This window comes from Aedes aegypti, chromosome 2, assembly GCF_002204515.2.
Source record: "Aedes aegypti strain LVP_AGWG chromosome 2, AaegL5.0 Primary Assembly, whole genome shotgun sequence".
Taxonomy (NCBI): domain Eukaryota; kingdom Metazoa; phylum Arthropoda; class Insecta; order Diptera; family Culicidae; genus Aedes; species Aedes aegypti.
In genome coordinates, this window is record NC_035108.1 from 75765563 (window position 1) to 75782753 (window position 17191).

Genomic DNA, 17191 nt, shown 5'->3' on the forward strand with positions numbered 1-17191 from the left:
GACCATCGAGTTGGGGAGGTATCGAGTTACAGAACATAGAATCAATGTAACTGCGATCCAAGGGACCATCGAGTTAGCCATGAAAACCAACTTTTACTATGGTTCTCTAACTCGATATCGAGATACGGAATATCGAGTAAGGGAGAGTTAATTGTACAGTCGTCTCTCCACATCTCGATATCGAAGGGACCATCGAGATAGGGAGAGATCGAGACAAGGAACAAATTTTTGATGAATACTAGATTAAAAAACACTCCGTTGCCAAGAAAGTAATAAACAAACAGATGCCAGTTTGCGCTTCTAATTTGTTTTGAATCCTAAAACTTTAGTCTAGTAACCTTCGATATTTGTCATATCGACATACGGAGAGAAAACTGGGAACAAACAATCAACAGAAACACATCGAGATATGGAGATATCGAGATAAAGAGGATATCGAGATGTGGAGAGAGAAAATATATGAAGACTGAAGGGACTTATGAAATCATCGACATAGGGAGAGATATCGAGATGTAGAACATCGAGATGTGGAGAGTCGACTGTATATCTTCAATGAAAGTTAAAGGCCTATTTTACATGCTTGATGGATTAGATCACGAAAAATTTTGATAAATCATACTTTAAATTTCATGTAAACATCAATTAAACCAGTGTTTTAAACAACTTTGACAGCCTGTAGCTAAAAATCCTGACGTGCTGGAACATTTCTGAGAACGACATTAGATTCAGCAACCCTAAATCTACTAGAGACACATAATTTGATCCTTGAGACACGCAAAAATGACATTTTTGTTGCGCTGTGTAATCACTTGAACGTAAATGAATAAGGCTTATTCTTACGCAGGCTCATACAGTTATGTTCTACCATGTTTTGTTTTCGAATAAACTTCCTGGTTAACGATAATAAAGATATTTCCTGGTTATCATTGAACTCATTTGAGTAAAGGCCTTCATATCTACGTGCATCCCAAGAAGATCAACGAATAAGGTTTACACCTGATCAAGGTTGTTCAAGCCCTTTAGGAAGAATAGGTTCTTGGATCTACGACCAATCAACAGTGGTTTTTCTGAGATTTATTTAAAGCAGAGTAAAATAATCCCAATATATTTGAGCCAAACGGTTGTTTGAGGTAATACAAGGACTTCACATCAATAAACGTAACCAGTAACCTCTTCAAGCGCAATGTATAAAGTATCTTCACGTAATCAGTGATTTCTCAGGGGGCAATGGACTAGACTGGCCCTGCTCCATATGGGAGAAAAATAAAGTTGTACAAACCCACGGGGCACCCCTCAGGATTATTACTTAGGGTTAGAGGAAGACTTCCTGGAAATTTCAACTGATTTGGTCGCTCCATGAGCTGAGACTACTTCAGATGATGATATGAGATATGGGATTTCCAGCTCAGATACATGACAAACAGTACAACAATTGATCCCAGAATGTAAAAAAAAACTGCTTAATATCATGACGAACAATATTGTAGGAGGTTGTACTATCTGAAGTAAATTTGTTAAGCTCCGGGTTGTAAGAGAGTACTGAACTGAGCCTAAACTTACATCAACTAAAATGTTAATGAAAATGAGCTAATATCCAGAAACAACCTTCTGCAATTATGTTCATTGGGGTATCAATTAGCGTATTTGTCATGGGCTCAATTGAGCGCGATCAATTAGTAGGTGTCACGTAGGGTCAATTTTCAGTATACAGGTATGTTCCGTTTTTATCAACACGATCAGCGATTTTCAGTTGACAAAAACGGAACCGTGACAAAAACGGAAAATTTTTTTTAGACAAAATATTTACCAATTTTAAAATGAAAATTGCAGTTTTGTCAGGATAATACACATTTTCATCATATTAATGCACAGTATTGACGTTTAAGAGCTGTGATGACCATTTAGGTTGTTTATTATTATAGGCTCGTAATGTAAGTTGATTGCAGATTCCTATCAAGCAATATGATTTTGATATAAATCTTTAATAGTATCAGTTTTCTTAGTTAGAATTTCAATAAAAGTGATATAGAATATTGAAACGATAATCACATAAATGTCCTATGCATCACAAGGTACACCATATTTGTAAAAATAACTACAAAGAAGTGAGGCAAGGTGATATTTTTTTTAAAGAAAGATTAAATAAGAAACAACTTCTTTTTCTACTGTTCATCCTTATCCTTTTTCTTTTTCTTCTTCTTTATGGCATTACATCCCAACTGAGAAAGAGCCCTCTTCTCATCTTAGTGTTCTTATATACACTGCCGCAACTATCAACTGAGAGCTTTTTTGCCAAGGTACCGTAATTCGGGCTGTAGTTGATCAGTGGGGAGAAGTTGATCATTCCCGTACCCTCATGCATAAACTGTCAAGAGAGCTATGATCCGATTTCAAATATCACAATTTATGTGATGTCGCTCTACCTGATAGCTGCGCTTGATGTGCCTAAATTCGGTTTGACATTCAAGATAATTATACCATGGAAAACAGAATTTTTAGGAAATGTTTTATGAACTGTATAAAGACACCATTTAAATAAACTGTTTCTTACATTCCAGATATGTTCAGTGAACCCAGTTTTAAATTAGCATTGAGGATTGAAATCAATTTTCAGAGAAAACCCATGTTCTTTTAGTGAGCGAGTTACTAATTACAAAGAAAATTGCATATCTTTAGGCGTTTATTGTGATGTATTCTGCCATTTGCCAAATTTGACCGATTTATCAAAAAATTTTGATTTTTCGAGTTTTGATTCGGATTTCGTGAACTCAAATTTAGTGAATAACATATCTCTTTAATTTATGAAACCTATCGCAGTAACTGATCAACATCACCCCGAAATCAAGAACTCCAATTGTGAAACATGTTTCTGTTATTACGATAAGATTTTGTAAAAATATGTATAATTAGATACACATCCATTCAGTACAGGTTTAAAAAATATTTGGATGATAATACATGCATCCTACTTGGAATTATAGAACAGAATCTCTCAAAAGTGATCAACTTCACCCCATTTTACGGTACATTTTTTTGCATTTTTGGTCACAACCGATTGATGATCAAATGTGGAGTTATGTTGCGAAAGTTTTGCAATTGAAATGAATACTTACACAGAAAGCAAAATCCATGTAAATTTCAGCGTAAAATCATGCACATGGAGGGAATGCCAGAAATGTCGCAAATTTACACGTTACATCGTTTACAAATTACAATACCATCATGTAAGTTTCTGCTAGACATCGTGTAATCTAGCATGGACTCTAACCGATTTCGCGACAATTGGCATAAATTTACATGATGTTGGTGTAATTTTACACGATGTGTCATGTAAATTTGCGACAAATCTGGCATGCCCTTTATATGCATTATTTCACTTTGAAATTTACATGGATTTTTATTTCTGTGTACGGTTTCTTGAGCTTTGAATTGCCAAATTTAACATTAAAATGATTGTGGTGATCTTTCTTTCAAAGTTATTACTACCAACTTAGACAAGGATGCACTAATCACCAATCTAGAACAGCACCACCATCGCCTTTTAGCTTTAAGGCCCAAACGCAATGATAGCGGAACGGCAACGAAAAGTGGAACCAGTTCGCCAGCATGAACTGTAGCATGCTTGTCGACCCAGACTTGGTTCACTTTCGTTCGTTGACAGCTCAGTTGAGATGGTGTGATTCATGGTGGTGAACTGGTTCTGCTTTCCGTTGCCGTTCCGCTATCATTGCGTTTAGAACTGTACTTAAGATCACAAATAGACTGGCAATAAGGCAATCCATGAGACAGCTGCGGTCAGCTGTTTTATTGTTTACCGTGAGCTTTTGACATTTCGTGATTGGAGTGACCGTTCACTCACAAAGGAAAATGTAAAGCTCCGATAACACTTGCATGTTTTGTTTACCCTTCCATTACGGTTGCATCCACACTTTCAGCTGTCAGTCCTATCGAGAAAAGTCCTCATGGATAGCCTTATAAACTAACTTAAGTTGTAGTTTTTTGTTGAGTACAAATAATATTAAATAACTGAGAGAGAGGAGACAGCTGGCTTAGATTGCGAGATCCTAAAAGTTAAGTTAAGAAAAACTAAACATTTCATATACTTTGTAATTGGATTAAATGGACAAATGCAAAGCATATGTAATGTTTAGTTTTTCGGTAGTTGTCAAACTTCCACTCGGCTCATTAGCCATAAACCACGAATCATAATTAATCAAAAACAAGAATTCTACAAATTGCTTAGTTTTGCTGGACCTCTTTCCCTACCCCTTGGAACAGAATCTTATCAATTGCTGTTTGCTATAATTTGTGCAATGCTATCGAGTTTGAGAGATAGAAGTCAATGTCCAAACTATGACAAGGTCAGACTGTCGACCTTGTTAAGTTAAGTTAAGAATAAAATAAACTTGATCATACCTCTTGCCGTTGTACACAACATTGAGTTCATTCACAAGTGCATCCCTTATCAAAAAGAGCTGAACATGTATGGGATCGTCCATTAATCATGTAAGCGGCGATAGGGGGAGGCGGGGGATTTGAGGTATCTTAAGTGCCATACAAATTATTTTTTATTTTCATACAAAAATTCATACCATAGGGGGAGTATATATGTCTATCAAATTTACATAGAATATTCTTTTAAGACATATTACATAAGAAAAAGGAGAGGTCTATGCAACTCTTTTAAGTACGTTGTTGCTAGGACGTGGCCAGAGCAACTCTCGATTGTTGAAAGATGGGCCAATTTTATTCAACAGAACATGCTACGTTTGAAAACTCAAATTGAATAATTGCATAAGAAGAAGTCAAACCTTATTAAATCGTATATGACTTGACATCTACCATGTGTCGTAGATGCTCAATATTAACAAAATGACGAAAATTCAACTCTGTGGCTATTAAAAGCATTTTAATTGCATCAAAATAAGTATTAAGTTTATATTCGAAACATTTTAAGAATTTAAAAAAATCAATTTTTTTGTGTTGATAAAAACGGAATAATTTGTTGACGAAATCGGAACGTGACAAAATCGGAACGTGATAAAAACGGAACATACCTGTATTTGAAACGAATATCCTATACAAACTTCGAATGGAGTGCGCCAGGTGGTGAGGCAACCAGTCGAGTTGAAATTTTGAGAGATCTTTTCTTTTACCCTGAAGCACATATATAGGGGGTGCCCCGTTGAGTTCTCCAACTTTTTTGTATAAGGGCCAGTCTAATGGATACATTCCGTACCATAGTAGGCTCAAACAAATATTACTTATCAGAATCCCGAAGAATTCTTGGCTAATTTTGAACAATCTTTAGGCTTCAAACTTGAAAGATAATATTTGCTCGAGTCTTCTGGGGGTATGAATTGTATCCATTAGCTCCTGAGCAATCACTGATTACGTGAGAATAATTGATTCATCTATCTTGAACAAATTACTGGATACGTTTGCAGAATGCATAATTCAGCGTTAACATAATTATTATGATAATGCTTGTAAATTTCAACCAGAGAATGTCTGGACACTCAGTGCTATGCAAAACACATGCGTGCTGCTCCGTTTTTTTGTGCGAGACAAAGCAAAGCACATTCACTACTCTGGCAATCTCTTCGAGTCAGTTGCAAAATGCACGCCATGAAAATTTCAACAAATTATGCTTAAAAAGTTGTCTGCAAAAAAAATTGTAGCTGTGGATCTTATCATATTTGGTGAGGTCAGAAACATAAGGTGGTAATAAATTGGAAGTCGAGTCTAGTACACGATACTGAAGACGGCCTTACAGTTGAGGTCGAAATATGCGTATCTGTCAAAGGATACAAACTCTAGTGGAATTAAATGGTATAGTACTAAATTCGGTTTTTTCATCTACTTAATAAATTATGTTCATCGCGTTCGAAAGTTCTGACAGTCAAATATTAATGGTATAACATCAAGTGGAGTTTTTAACTCGTGGACGAATCGCAAAGAGTGAGAATGCAATAATTCGATACCACGCAGTCCATAATAGTGCGAGTCAGCAATACCGAGGTGCAGTGCAGAAAAATTACTCCAGCACGTTTCTTTCGAATTTAAGATGCTGACTCACAGCAGCGCGTGTAGCACTGAAAGAGATTTGAGTTGCACCCTATCCCTGATTTCAACTGTATCTTCCTCATGAGCTCCAGAGCTCTATTGAGGGTCGACGAACTTGAGATAAATCGAATCAGATAAATAATATACAACAGTTATGATTGGAATATGATTCCATACTCATCAGATTAGTGCAAAATTCAACCAACTATTTCAATAGTAAAACTACTGATGAGCAATCAGTTTACTATTGAAAAACAACTAAAAAAATAAAATGATTTCTAAGTTTAGCCCATATCTAGCATTGTTTGTTCAAGCACTTTTTATAAAAACGCTTTTTTGTAAAGAATAAGTCGATCAAAGTCGTGGGATAGAAAGGGTTAATGCTTAAACTCAAAGCATTTCTTGTATTAACTTTTAACCACACAGTTGCATATTGCATTATTACGCCAACAAGTTTAGTATCAACTAAAAGCAGGTAAATTTATGTTGTTTTATCTGAAGATTTGGATGATTTGCAAAGGAGCGGACTGCAGATAACTGACACATGGAGTCACTTAAATTTGAAATAAAAATAGAGTAAAATTATTCACGAGTTGTTAACATTCTCCAAATATAGATTGATCGGCTTATTCGAATCTATGTTTGGGTTTTGTTCAAGCTTAAATCACTTGAATTTTCAGCGATTGGACATCTTCTTCTGTTTCTGTTCGGGATGAACCACTGCGACCAGTTTTCTTTGATCTTTTGTGGTATACCCGTGTCCTTTGTTTAGTGCATGTCGTTCTACTCCATTACTATGGAGAAATAATGAAGTAGTCGTTTTTATACAAACATCATTCTTTACCATTTTGCATAGAGCCTCTTTAGAAAAAGATACCGCTATTTATACCTTTTGGAGAAAACAGTTTGTCACTATTAAACTCTCAAAAGCGCGCCCCTTAATCAGGTTCGGCCACTAAGCTGGTTGAATGATACTGATTTTGACCATGCATCGGTACCCTAGCGTATCAAATTATTGCTTCTACTTATAAGGTTCAAAGTCGTTTTTTGAAACTGTGAACAGGTTTCATCGCATGAGACATTTAGATTCCTTGAAACAGGAAGCTTATTTTAGAATTTAAGAGTTCTGCTACTCCACCGATTCGGAATCGTTGCCCTCCTAGATATCGAATGATAAACTCTTGAACTCGGAAGGAAATTGTCTCATGAGTTGAAACCAACCTCAGTTGCTGATTGAGCCATTTTTCCACTTCGACCTCCTCATCATCCAGGACAAATAGGTTGGTCTTAGGTGTTACTCTCTTATACTCTTCCGACCGTAACTTATAAGTATTCACAAGAACAGATACAACAAGAGTACAATATGGTAGATCTTACCCCGTAACGCACCTCGTAAAGGTGATCTACCCGCGTTACGGGTAAACGCCGACCCTCAGTAGGATCCGTAATCGTTAATTTCTTCTTTGTGTGAATGTTTTTTTTTTTTGACAATACATGCACGAAACTGGTAGAACGTGAATTACTTTTTCTACACTGATTCTCATCCACCTACAGACATTAGGTGGCAGCAAATTCAATTTCGCCTGTGAAAAAAATTAATTCCATCAAATTATCCCACAAAAGCAGCCACAAATTGCAAAAGTTCTATTTTTTTTTTTCTTAAAAGACAATCATGTTTCATCTACTGGAGGCGGCACATTACTGTTTTCTCGCACCAGTAATATAAATTTCATTTGCATTTTTTTAAATTTAATTTTCAATTTCAGTGGTTTTAGGTGAAATTGAATTTTGAGATGACACCAACTGTTACAGTGGGTGAAACTGAAAGTGTGCGTGTGTTGCATTCGCTCTCTTTCTCGTCGCTTTCGCTCTCATAATCAGATTGGCTTCGGGCTAACGGAGTATGCTTTTGTTCGCTTTCGTACTGATCGGGAATCATTCGACTGAATTTTTACGACACTGCTACCAACACAAGCATGTGGAAGAATGGTAATCGAGAACTGTCAAAACGTATAGAAAACAATAAGGGAAATTATAAAAGGAAGCCATATAGACTACTGCATAAGAATTCGTTAAACAACCACTTTTTTCGTGATAGAGTGTAAATATGTCGTAGAAAAATATGTAACGCTAGTAGTGCGAAGAAGAATAAAAACAGAAGTTGGAAAAAACCTGAAGGTCGTAGAGTCAAAAGAGAAGTTGGAAGAAACATATTTTAGCAAAGTGATAAAAATGCACAAATTTAGTGTTTCTAATGAAATCAAGTGAAAGACGGAGGCTTAGCAGATACAATGTATATGCACGAGCCAGCTGCAACACTTTTACGCCACAACCAGGTAGGTAATGAGAGTTTCATACGCATAATATGTTTACATTCGATCACCCGAGCCAGTTGCTTGGCAAAGGGGGTGAAAATGGGAAAAGGTGCGGTAGGAGGCATTTTTAGCGCCTTATTTGGCTTTACTTTATAATGCCCTTAAAAACAGGATTTCGTTTTTACTACCACTGAAAAAGAGCCATTGTTTATAACAGCATGATTCCGAATCGCAATGTTGAATTTTTGGATGTCTTTGGCTTTCTGAACAGACGAATTCCATCCGGAATGAGTCGAAAAAAATAAAAATCGTGATCGATAGTCTTCGATTTAGAGAAAAATGTTCTATGAAGAAGTTGTAGTGAACCGTTTGGACTATAAGAAAAAAATATACACTGAAAATTTTTTTTATTCATTTTCATAGAAAAATCAAAAATAAAACTTAAATTTTAAATTACACAAAAACCCCATTTTTAATATTTTTTAAATTTTCACCATAGAATCTTGATACACTTAAACCTCGATGTTCCATTAATCGATATCGACTCATGGAACCATACTAGAAACCATTTTCATTAGTTATTCGCGATTATCAATCAAGGAAAATATATTATTATTAATGGAGAAACGCGAGTAACTTATGAAAATGACCTATTTTAATATTTAAACAATATTTTTTGCATTAAACTTCATATAATTCGAAAATGGCTACTTCTAGAGAATTTTTTCATATAATCATTATGACTTAGAATCATTTCAAAATACTTACTGTATCATCAGAACGTATTTATTTTGACAAAAAATCAAAATTTTGATTCTATGGTGAAAATTTAAAAAATATGAAAAATGGGGTTTTTGTGTAATTTAAAATTTAAGATTTATTTTTGATTTTTCTATGGAAATAAATAAAATATTTTTTCAATGTATATTTTTTTCTTATAGTCCAAACGGTTCACTACAACTTCTTCATAGAACATTTTTCTCTAAAATTAACAGTATCGGAGTGACTTGACAGATTGAGTGATAATGAATTCTATCAAACGCACGGCCTGCTCAGTTTAAAGCCAAAAAACCACACACTTCATTATTGCATGCTCATTAGTGCAAGATCTTATCATCAAATCACTCGTTAGGCTCGATGATCTGATGATCTATACTCGAAGTAGTTCTTGGATAACTTTAAATACTCTTTGTACTCAAAGCATGGTAGAATATATTTTGATGAATTCCGGATGCAGGTCGTTAGGCCGAAAAAGTCGTGAGGCCGAAATACGGTGATCATTAACTACTTTTCAAATAGTTAACACATTAATCAGTTTTTTTTTTCCTTTTTTTTCATCAAAAGCTGTTCTTTCTAATTATATATCATAGCAGATATTGTGGGCTTCTAGGTAATGCAAATTATCCTGATCCAATAACTACAACCCATTCGACCTAAAAACTCATTCGGCGGCTTCTAGGTAAAATAAATTGTCCTGACCTAACCCTGTTAGTCATCAATTCGACCTTACGATTCATTAGAACTATCGACCATTTTCGGCCCAATGACCCTTTCGGCCTAACGGCATTCTGCTTAACGGGATAGAACCCATATACTTAAAGTAGTTCTTGGATAAATTAAATCTTTGTACTCAAAACATGGTAGAATATAGTTTGATTAACTCCTAACGTTTATCCGGGTTCCAGCGATTTTTTCACGTTTTTCGAGAGTTTCTTGGAGATTCTAATTAAAGTTATTTTACAGGAGAAGCTAATTTAAATTTCTCAAGCTAGACTTCAGTTTCCAGGAAAATTCAGCAACTTTGCTGTAACTTAGTTTCCATATGAGCAATCGGCATGAAATTTTGGCCGTGAACTACAAATATACTCAATTTCATTATCACAAAATTTGAAAAATTTCACACTACGGGCTGAAAAGTTAAGCACCAGGTGAAATCGCTCAAAATAATAGTAGTTTTTCTTTCATAAATTTTTGTTCAGCAACAATTTTATAAAAAATTGACTTGTTTATACATTTATAGCTTGGGTAAAACGATAAATAAAGAAAAAATAAAAAAACTCAAAATACAACAGATATTTAAATTATTAAAACTACTATTATTTTGAGCAATTTCACCTGGTGCTTAACTTTTAAGCCGGTAGCGTGAAAATTTCCAAATCTTGTGATAATGAAATTAGTATATTTGTAGTTCACTGCCAAAATTTCACGCCGTTCGCTCATATGGGGACAAAGTTACAGCATGCCAAAGTTGAGCATTTTGTATGAAAATCGGCTTTCACTACTATTATTCTGAACACAACTGTAAGTTGTTCATAAACCTAGGAAAAATCACTCGCTACGCTTCTAAATCTGTAGGTCGAATACAAGTACTGATAGTGTTTAAAAATAGGATCTTTAGTTCCAACATGACTAAAAAACGAACCAAAAAATTCCAAGAGTTTTGTAAGAGTTTTTCTAAGAATCTTTTAAGTCATTTCCTGAGGGTTTTTTTTAAGAATTTCTCGTAATTTCAGGTAATAATTACAAGTACTATTTTTTCATTCATTTGAAGTTTCCTTCTGCTGTAAATCCGAAAATTTATCCGGATTCCATCGTTTTCAACGGATTTCGCTAGGAGAATATTCTCATTTAGGATATCTACCAAGATTTTGTTTTCAAATTATACCTATTAAAAACTCAAGAAAACCAGATTGTCCAGAACAATTTCTTGTGTGATTTATTCATTGATTTTTCTAGGGTTTTCTTCGAGTTTTTCGTTCAAGACTCTTTAATGAATTAAAGCATTTATTTATCTGAGTAATTATATTAATTCTAATAAATATTAATGTACGGGAAATATTCCAGGAATTCCATTTCTTCATTAGCAATTCTTCCTGAAATTTCTCTAATAACTCATTCAATGACCATAGATTTTCTACGAACAATTACGTTCAAAATTTTCGCAAATAATTCAATTAGGCATTTCTTTATGAAATTATTCTAGAGATAGCATATTTCAGAAATTCCTTCATAGAATTTTTCGCGAAATTCCAAAGGAGTTGTCAAGGAATTTATTGAGGAATTCTTCCAGGAATATCTCCAAAGATTTGTAAAATTGTCTTTTCATTTGTAAGATTGTTTTTTTTTTATATATGTAAAACCGGGAAGTAATATCTGATAAACTAGAGAAATGTGTATAAGTTCACTGGAATAATTGCTGTAGTATTTCTGGTGCAACCCTTTGATTGGGTGGTTTTGCGATGAAGAAGTTGCGGCTTTACGTAGCTTAATCGAAAAAGCGCATTGATCTTAGTAAAATAATAAAATTGTGCTGCAATACCTTAATTTTCACATTATAAATGATCAATGAAGATTTCAAACTGTAAGCTCAACGATATTTCAATTCACATAATGACATAGTAACTTCTAAAGTTCTTTGATAATTGTTCCAGCGCACGGGTTCTGGCTAAATTTTTAACGTGGAATCCAAATAGTTAAAAAATGGATACCCCTAAACAAGCTAATTAGCATTTTTAAGAATCCATGCACAAATTTCTAGCTAATTTACTCTGGAGATTTTTGAAAGAATCTATTGTGAGTAATCCCTGGATGAAATGAAAAGGAAATTCTTAGCAGAATGGTGGAGATTCCTAAGAGAACATTATGAAAAATTCTAAGCAACTTCATTGAGACATCTTGGATGAACTTGTGTAGTAGTAATCTCGGGGAGATCTTCTGAAGAATTCCCTGAAGCAGATACTTGAGATTTTTGTTGTTGTTTTGAAATTTCAGGATAAATTTCCAGCATAAATATTGTACAATATTGTGAAGAAATTTTTGGAACACTCCGACGTAAATGGCTTGCAAAAATACTGGAATAATCAATGTTGGTACTCCTGAAGGAACCCTTACATGGCAATTACGAATCTCTTAAAAAACTGTGGACTAATTTTTTATAGGTTTCAGGAATCTATCTATCTTATGTAACAGCTGACAAATTGGTGGAATAATTATAAAACGTATCTCTGAAGATTTTTTCAAAAGATATTGGGAAATCCTAAGGAAAATTATCGAAACTCTATGGAAATTGCTGGACCTATCTATCAACGTTGGATTGCTAAATGATTTTTTAGAGGACATTCTGCAAAAAGTCATGTAAGCATCCTTTGCAAATTTGTAGAAGAATTTTTGGACGAATTCCTGGAAGCTGAATGCATGCCAGAAAAGTAAACTCTTAAGAAATAACTGAAAGATTTTTTGAAATTCTTTATCGATCAATCTGTGAAGAAATTCTATAAGGAAATGCGTACCGTAAATTCGGGTGAAATTGATCAGTAGGGTGAAATTGATCATCGTGTCACTCGATTTTATTTCTTCCTAATGGAGCACAAATATCTATGTAACCTGCAGTGAATGAACGTAGTTTGTCGTAACTATTGTTGAATTGTGTGTTGTTAAGTGTTTTGCGTTAAAGAAAGTTTATTTCTTTAAAAATAATGCAAAATTCCAATATCATGTGCGGTGCAATATTGACAAACATCGATACACTTCTAGTTTTAAACAAGCATTTGAACATGGTATAGTTGAGTTTGAGTTTGAGTTTGATTGGTTAGCAGACTGCCTATGTATCAGGCGTAAGAAGGCGTGCGCGTGGAAGTAGGAAGCGTTAGGGAAACGGTTTCTTGTCCGTCTCTGGTTCTAGCGTTTGCTATGAACGAATAGTTTGAGTGTGATATATTTAGAATGAAAGATAGAAGCAAGTGATAGATATACAACTACAAAGTACGAGGAAAGGGACGGGCCTGGGATTGAACCCATGACCTTCTGAATATGAAGCAGAAGCGGTAGCCATCAGACCACCAACCCCGTCTAAACAAGCATTTGAACATGGTATAAACCTGAAAGTTTGTGAGGATGCTTGAGATATATCCCCAAACCAGATTTCATAACCAAAAATCGTACCAATTTGGTCATTTGGTGGAAATAATTGAATTTCTGTTAGATATCGAGATATTCCTTAGGAAATTGCATACATTTAGGCGTTTTTCGCGTAATTCTTGAAATTTAACTATTCATTATTTCTATAATTATTGTATTGTTAAGAATTTAGCAAGCATATTTGGATTCAGGGACCTCAAATTTATTATATAGAGTTGGTTTGAAAACTAACAATAATCCCATTGACAAGTGATCAATTTCACCCCGAAATGAGATTTCCCGATTTTTTATTTTGGATATATTTCTTAGCACTAAAATGACATTTGTTAGAAAATTTCGGTACATGAGTCAATGAGACTCACCTTCGTACTTGTTTTCCTGCATTCAATTGTTTGGCATTGTCAACATTATAGAAAACGGACAAGAAAAACCGTGAAAAATGATCAATTTCACCCGAAATTACGGTAATCATCTCTCTGGAGCCTTTGAGATTTACCCCAGAATTCTTGGTAAAGATTTTTGCAGAAATAGTTATCTCGATTACTCCAGGGATTTTTCCATAAATAACGATCCATTACGTAAATGTAGGTTTCAGTGTAATGACAAAAGTCTGAACGAGGTCAAAACTTCAGATAGAATGAATATTTGTAATATATAACAAACGTATTTTTTTCGTGAGATTTTCTTGATACCGTAATATGATGATATCAATTTAAAACGAACACCAAAACAAAAGAGAATTGACTCATTGCGGAGGTGTAAAGATGGACAAATTATGAGAACAATGCACGTGCCTAGGTGGGATTCGAACTCACGACACTTGTATGTTAGACGAAAGCACTACCAACTAAACTACGGGGCCGTTTGGTAACTCCATAGCTTTGTTGGTAAAACGCTCGCCTAGCGTACAAGAGTTGGCCATCTTTCCACTAACGCATAATCATATAAATCGCCATTTGGATTGGTCTACCGAACATCAATATATGTATCAAAATCCAAATCAAAGATTTTTTCAGTAAACATAGGCACTACAAACTGTGCACAAACATGATTCCGGATGTAATCGCTGCAGGAAATGATTGATTTTTACCTAGGAAAGCAATGAAAGAGTGGCGAATCAATCGAGCATCAATCGCTCCCTTGATTCCTCGAAACTTACCTTCGGATCTGTCCGGTGCTGGGCGTCGTGACGGGCGTTCCGGTGGGACTAGTGGGCGGCGAAGTGGTCGCCGTTTGTACGTTGGTAGTTGCGGTACCGGTCGTACTGCCGGTGCTACCCAGTACCAAGTTGCTGGAGGCTTTCCTAAAAATGGACAAACATGGCAAATTGTGTGTTAAGTAAATTTATCGTTGACTTCAGGAAGGAGTTAGGAAATCGGTCGATCAATCAGGTATTATCAATTAAAGTAGCAAAAAGCTCATCGTGTGAATGGATTCGTTTTGGGGCAAATTAGCATTATAACAGATAGAGAAGGCACGAGTAAAAGCAAAGTGTTGTGCATGATCGGATTAGAGATATATTGAAAAAGTAATAAAAAGACGATTGATTCGTGGTTGCTGTTACCTTAGGGTCCGATGGTCCTTGAGCGAGGCTGACCTTTGTACGAGATAGCTGTTGTTGGTGCTGGTGTTGTTGGCGGTGGCAGGTTTCGCATTCGTCGTGGGATTCGTGTTCGGCAGGATCGGGCAGGAGTTGGCCTGTATCCGGGCCCGCAGTTCGACGTATTTCTGATAGAATCTGATCGAGGGCAGGGGGATCCGGTCGTCAGGTGGATCGGGTTGGTTGGTGAGTCGTCAATGGTGGTAGTATAATAGCAATTGATGGTGTAGTAAATTACAATCATTCCATGATGGGTTTTTTGGTTGGTGAGGTGGGTGTTACGGTGTGCACGGGTTGGTCAGTTGATTATTTTGTGTGGTTGATAAAAAAAAGTATAAAAAATTGATTTTGTTGGATGATTAAAACACAAGTCAGTTAATAAATGGCAGTGTAAAATAATGAAGGCAAGAATGATGCAAAACATGAGATACACATATATAGACAAATAGTATGACACACTCAGCGGCAAGCCATTTAAAAGCTATGAAGGAAGTTATCAATTGCGAAATAGGTGGTTGCTTGCGATACTTATTTAACTTAGACTAGATTGATTCGAGATAAGGAGCACGAGTGGTACAATTATCCAACGAGGCCCACATAATTGGGTCCTTCCTTAGTCGAGTGGTTAGAGTCCACGGCTACAAAGCAAAGCCATGCTGAAGGTGTCTGGGTTCGATTCCCGGTCGGTCCAGGATCTTTTCGTAATAAAAATTTCCTTGACTTCTCTGGACATAGAATATCATCATACCTGCCACACGAGATACGAATGCGAAAATGGCAGCTTTGGCGTAGACAGCCCTCAGTTAATAACTGTAGAAGTGCTCATAAGAACACTAAGCTGAAAATCAAGTTCTGTCCCAGTGAGGACGTAATTTCAAGAAAAAAGAAGAAGAAGAAGCGGTGCCACATAATGTTCGACAATTTTTAAACAATTTTCTAAGCAACCACCTTCCGCTAATATTTTTTTACAATGCCTAATAAATTAGAAACGAAAAACTCAAAACATTCGAAGGAGAAGCAAACGACACTACTCGAAAGCAATTCGAACTAAAATAATGCAAACAGTAGGAAACAAAACGAGTGCACTCACTTTTCATCGCTCTCGAAGCTTTGAGTCCGCCGCAGTATCACATCGGGCTCGGTCGGTTGATTTTCTTTCTCAGGAACTTCTGCAACGAAACCAATGAAAGAATTAGCACGTTTTTAGTATGCGTTTCAAAAGAAGTGATACAAAAAATGTCGGCGTAAACAAAATGTTGCTGTGTGCGATGGTTACGGCAGCGAAGATGACATTCAAGGAAAACTGGAAACACTGCTCTATTGAATTACTTAATTAAATACTAAATGACCGATGCCAGTGACTGTCATCTTCGCCCTCAACCGGAATGTGTCGGTTCGGTTTTTGGAATGTTTTCGTATGGATGCTCTAAATACACGATGAGGCTGCACAACATAATGAGAACGAGATATTCACAGATAGATGGCGCTGACACGCAAACACATGAATGTATAAACTAATGAGTAATGAACAGAAACTAAACGTAAACGGCTATTACGATTGCGATACGGCGATAACCGATTGACGGTGGTATGGCCATTCTGGAACTTCTGCAAGCTTTGCTGCTGCTGATGCGCGTGCTCATCGGTCGGGACCGGAGTCGGAGTAGCCCGTGCACGGCGCCACGGTACTGGTGGTGGCGCCATCTGTTGCGAAACGGCCGGTGGCGGTGGAAGCGGTGGCGCTGCAGGCAACTCTCGATGCACTCCTTCGATGCGCGGTTTCGGGACAATGATTTGCTCCGCCACGGGAACCGGACTCGGTCGGGAAATGATCGGAACGGGCTTGGGCAGTTTCGCTGTTCCGAGAGATCGAACCAGTTTGAAATAGAACGAAATGTGAGAAATCAGAATCAGATGGCGCCGGTATCCGGGAAGAAAGGTGAACGCAGTGGCTTAGGAGAAACGCGAGCGAAAGAGGAAAGCTGAAAAACTCCAAACGTAGCCACTCTGTTAGGACGTGGGCGTTGCAAACACGTCAAACCAAACTTCTAGATGACTGGGTGGTAACTATTGGTGACATCTAGTGGTCGTTTCCGCTTTGTTCCAGTTGGGCGCCTTCAAGTGATGGTTGTTTGATGACTATGATGATGGTGATTGATACGATGAATGATCCTTCAGAATCATTTGGAATGGAACGGCGTTCAGCTAAATCTCGCGATTAGTTGCCAAACTTCCAACAATGAGCGATAAATTAGCAACGAAAATCCAATGAACGGCTAAAGTGGAATGAATG

General features: G+C 36.3%; 1 protein-coding gene across 16 annotated transcripts in view; it reads right to left on the minus strand.

Annotated features, from left to right (window-relative positions):
• Positions 1-17191, minus strand: part of LOC5576767 (protein phosphatase 1 regulatory subunit 12A) — a 260984-nt gene that overhangs the window by 94459 nt on the left and 149334 nt on the right. For 8 of the 16 annotated variants that reach the window (XM_021841245.1, XM_021841243.1, XM_021841241.1 and 5 more), the window contains 4 exons: positions 16455-16754; positions 15989-16067; positions 14863-15036; positions 14458-14601 (listed from right to left, as the gene is read on the minus strand). In XM_021841245.1, the coding sequence (XP_021696937.1) occupies positions 14458-14601; positions 14863-15036; positions 15989-16067; positions 16455-16754 (697 nt within the window). The remainder of the gene's footprint in view (positions 1-14457; positions 14602-14862; positions 15037-15988; positions 16068-16454; positions 16755-17191) is intronic. The other 8 variants (XM_021841247.1, XM_021841251.1, XM_021841249.1 and 5 more) reach the window with 6 other exon arrangements.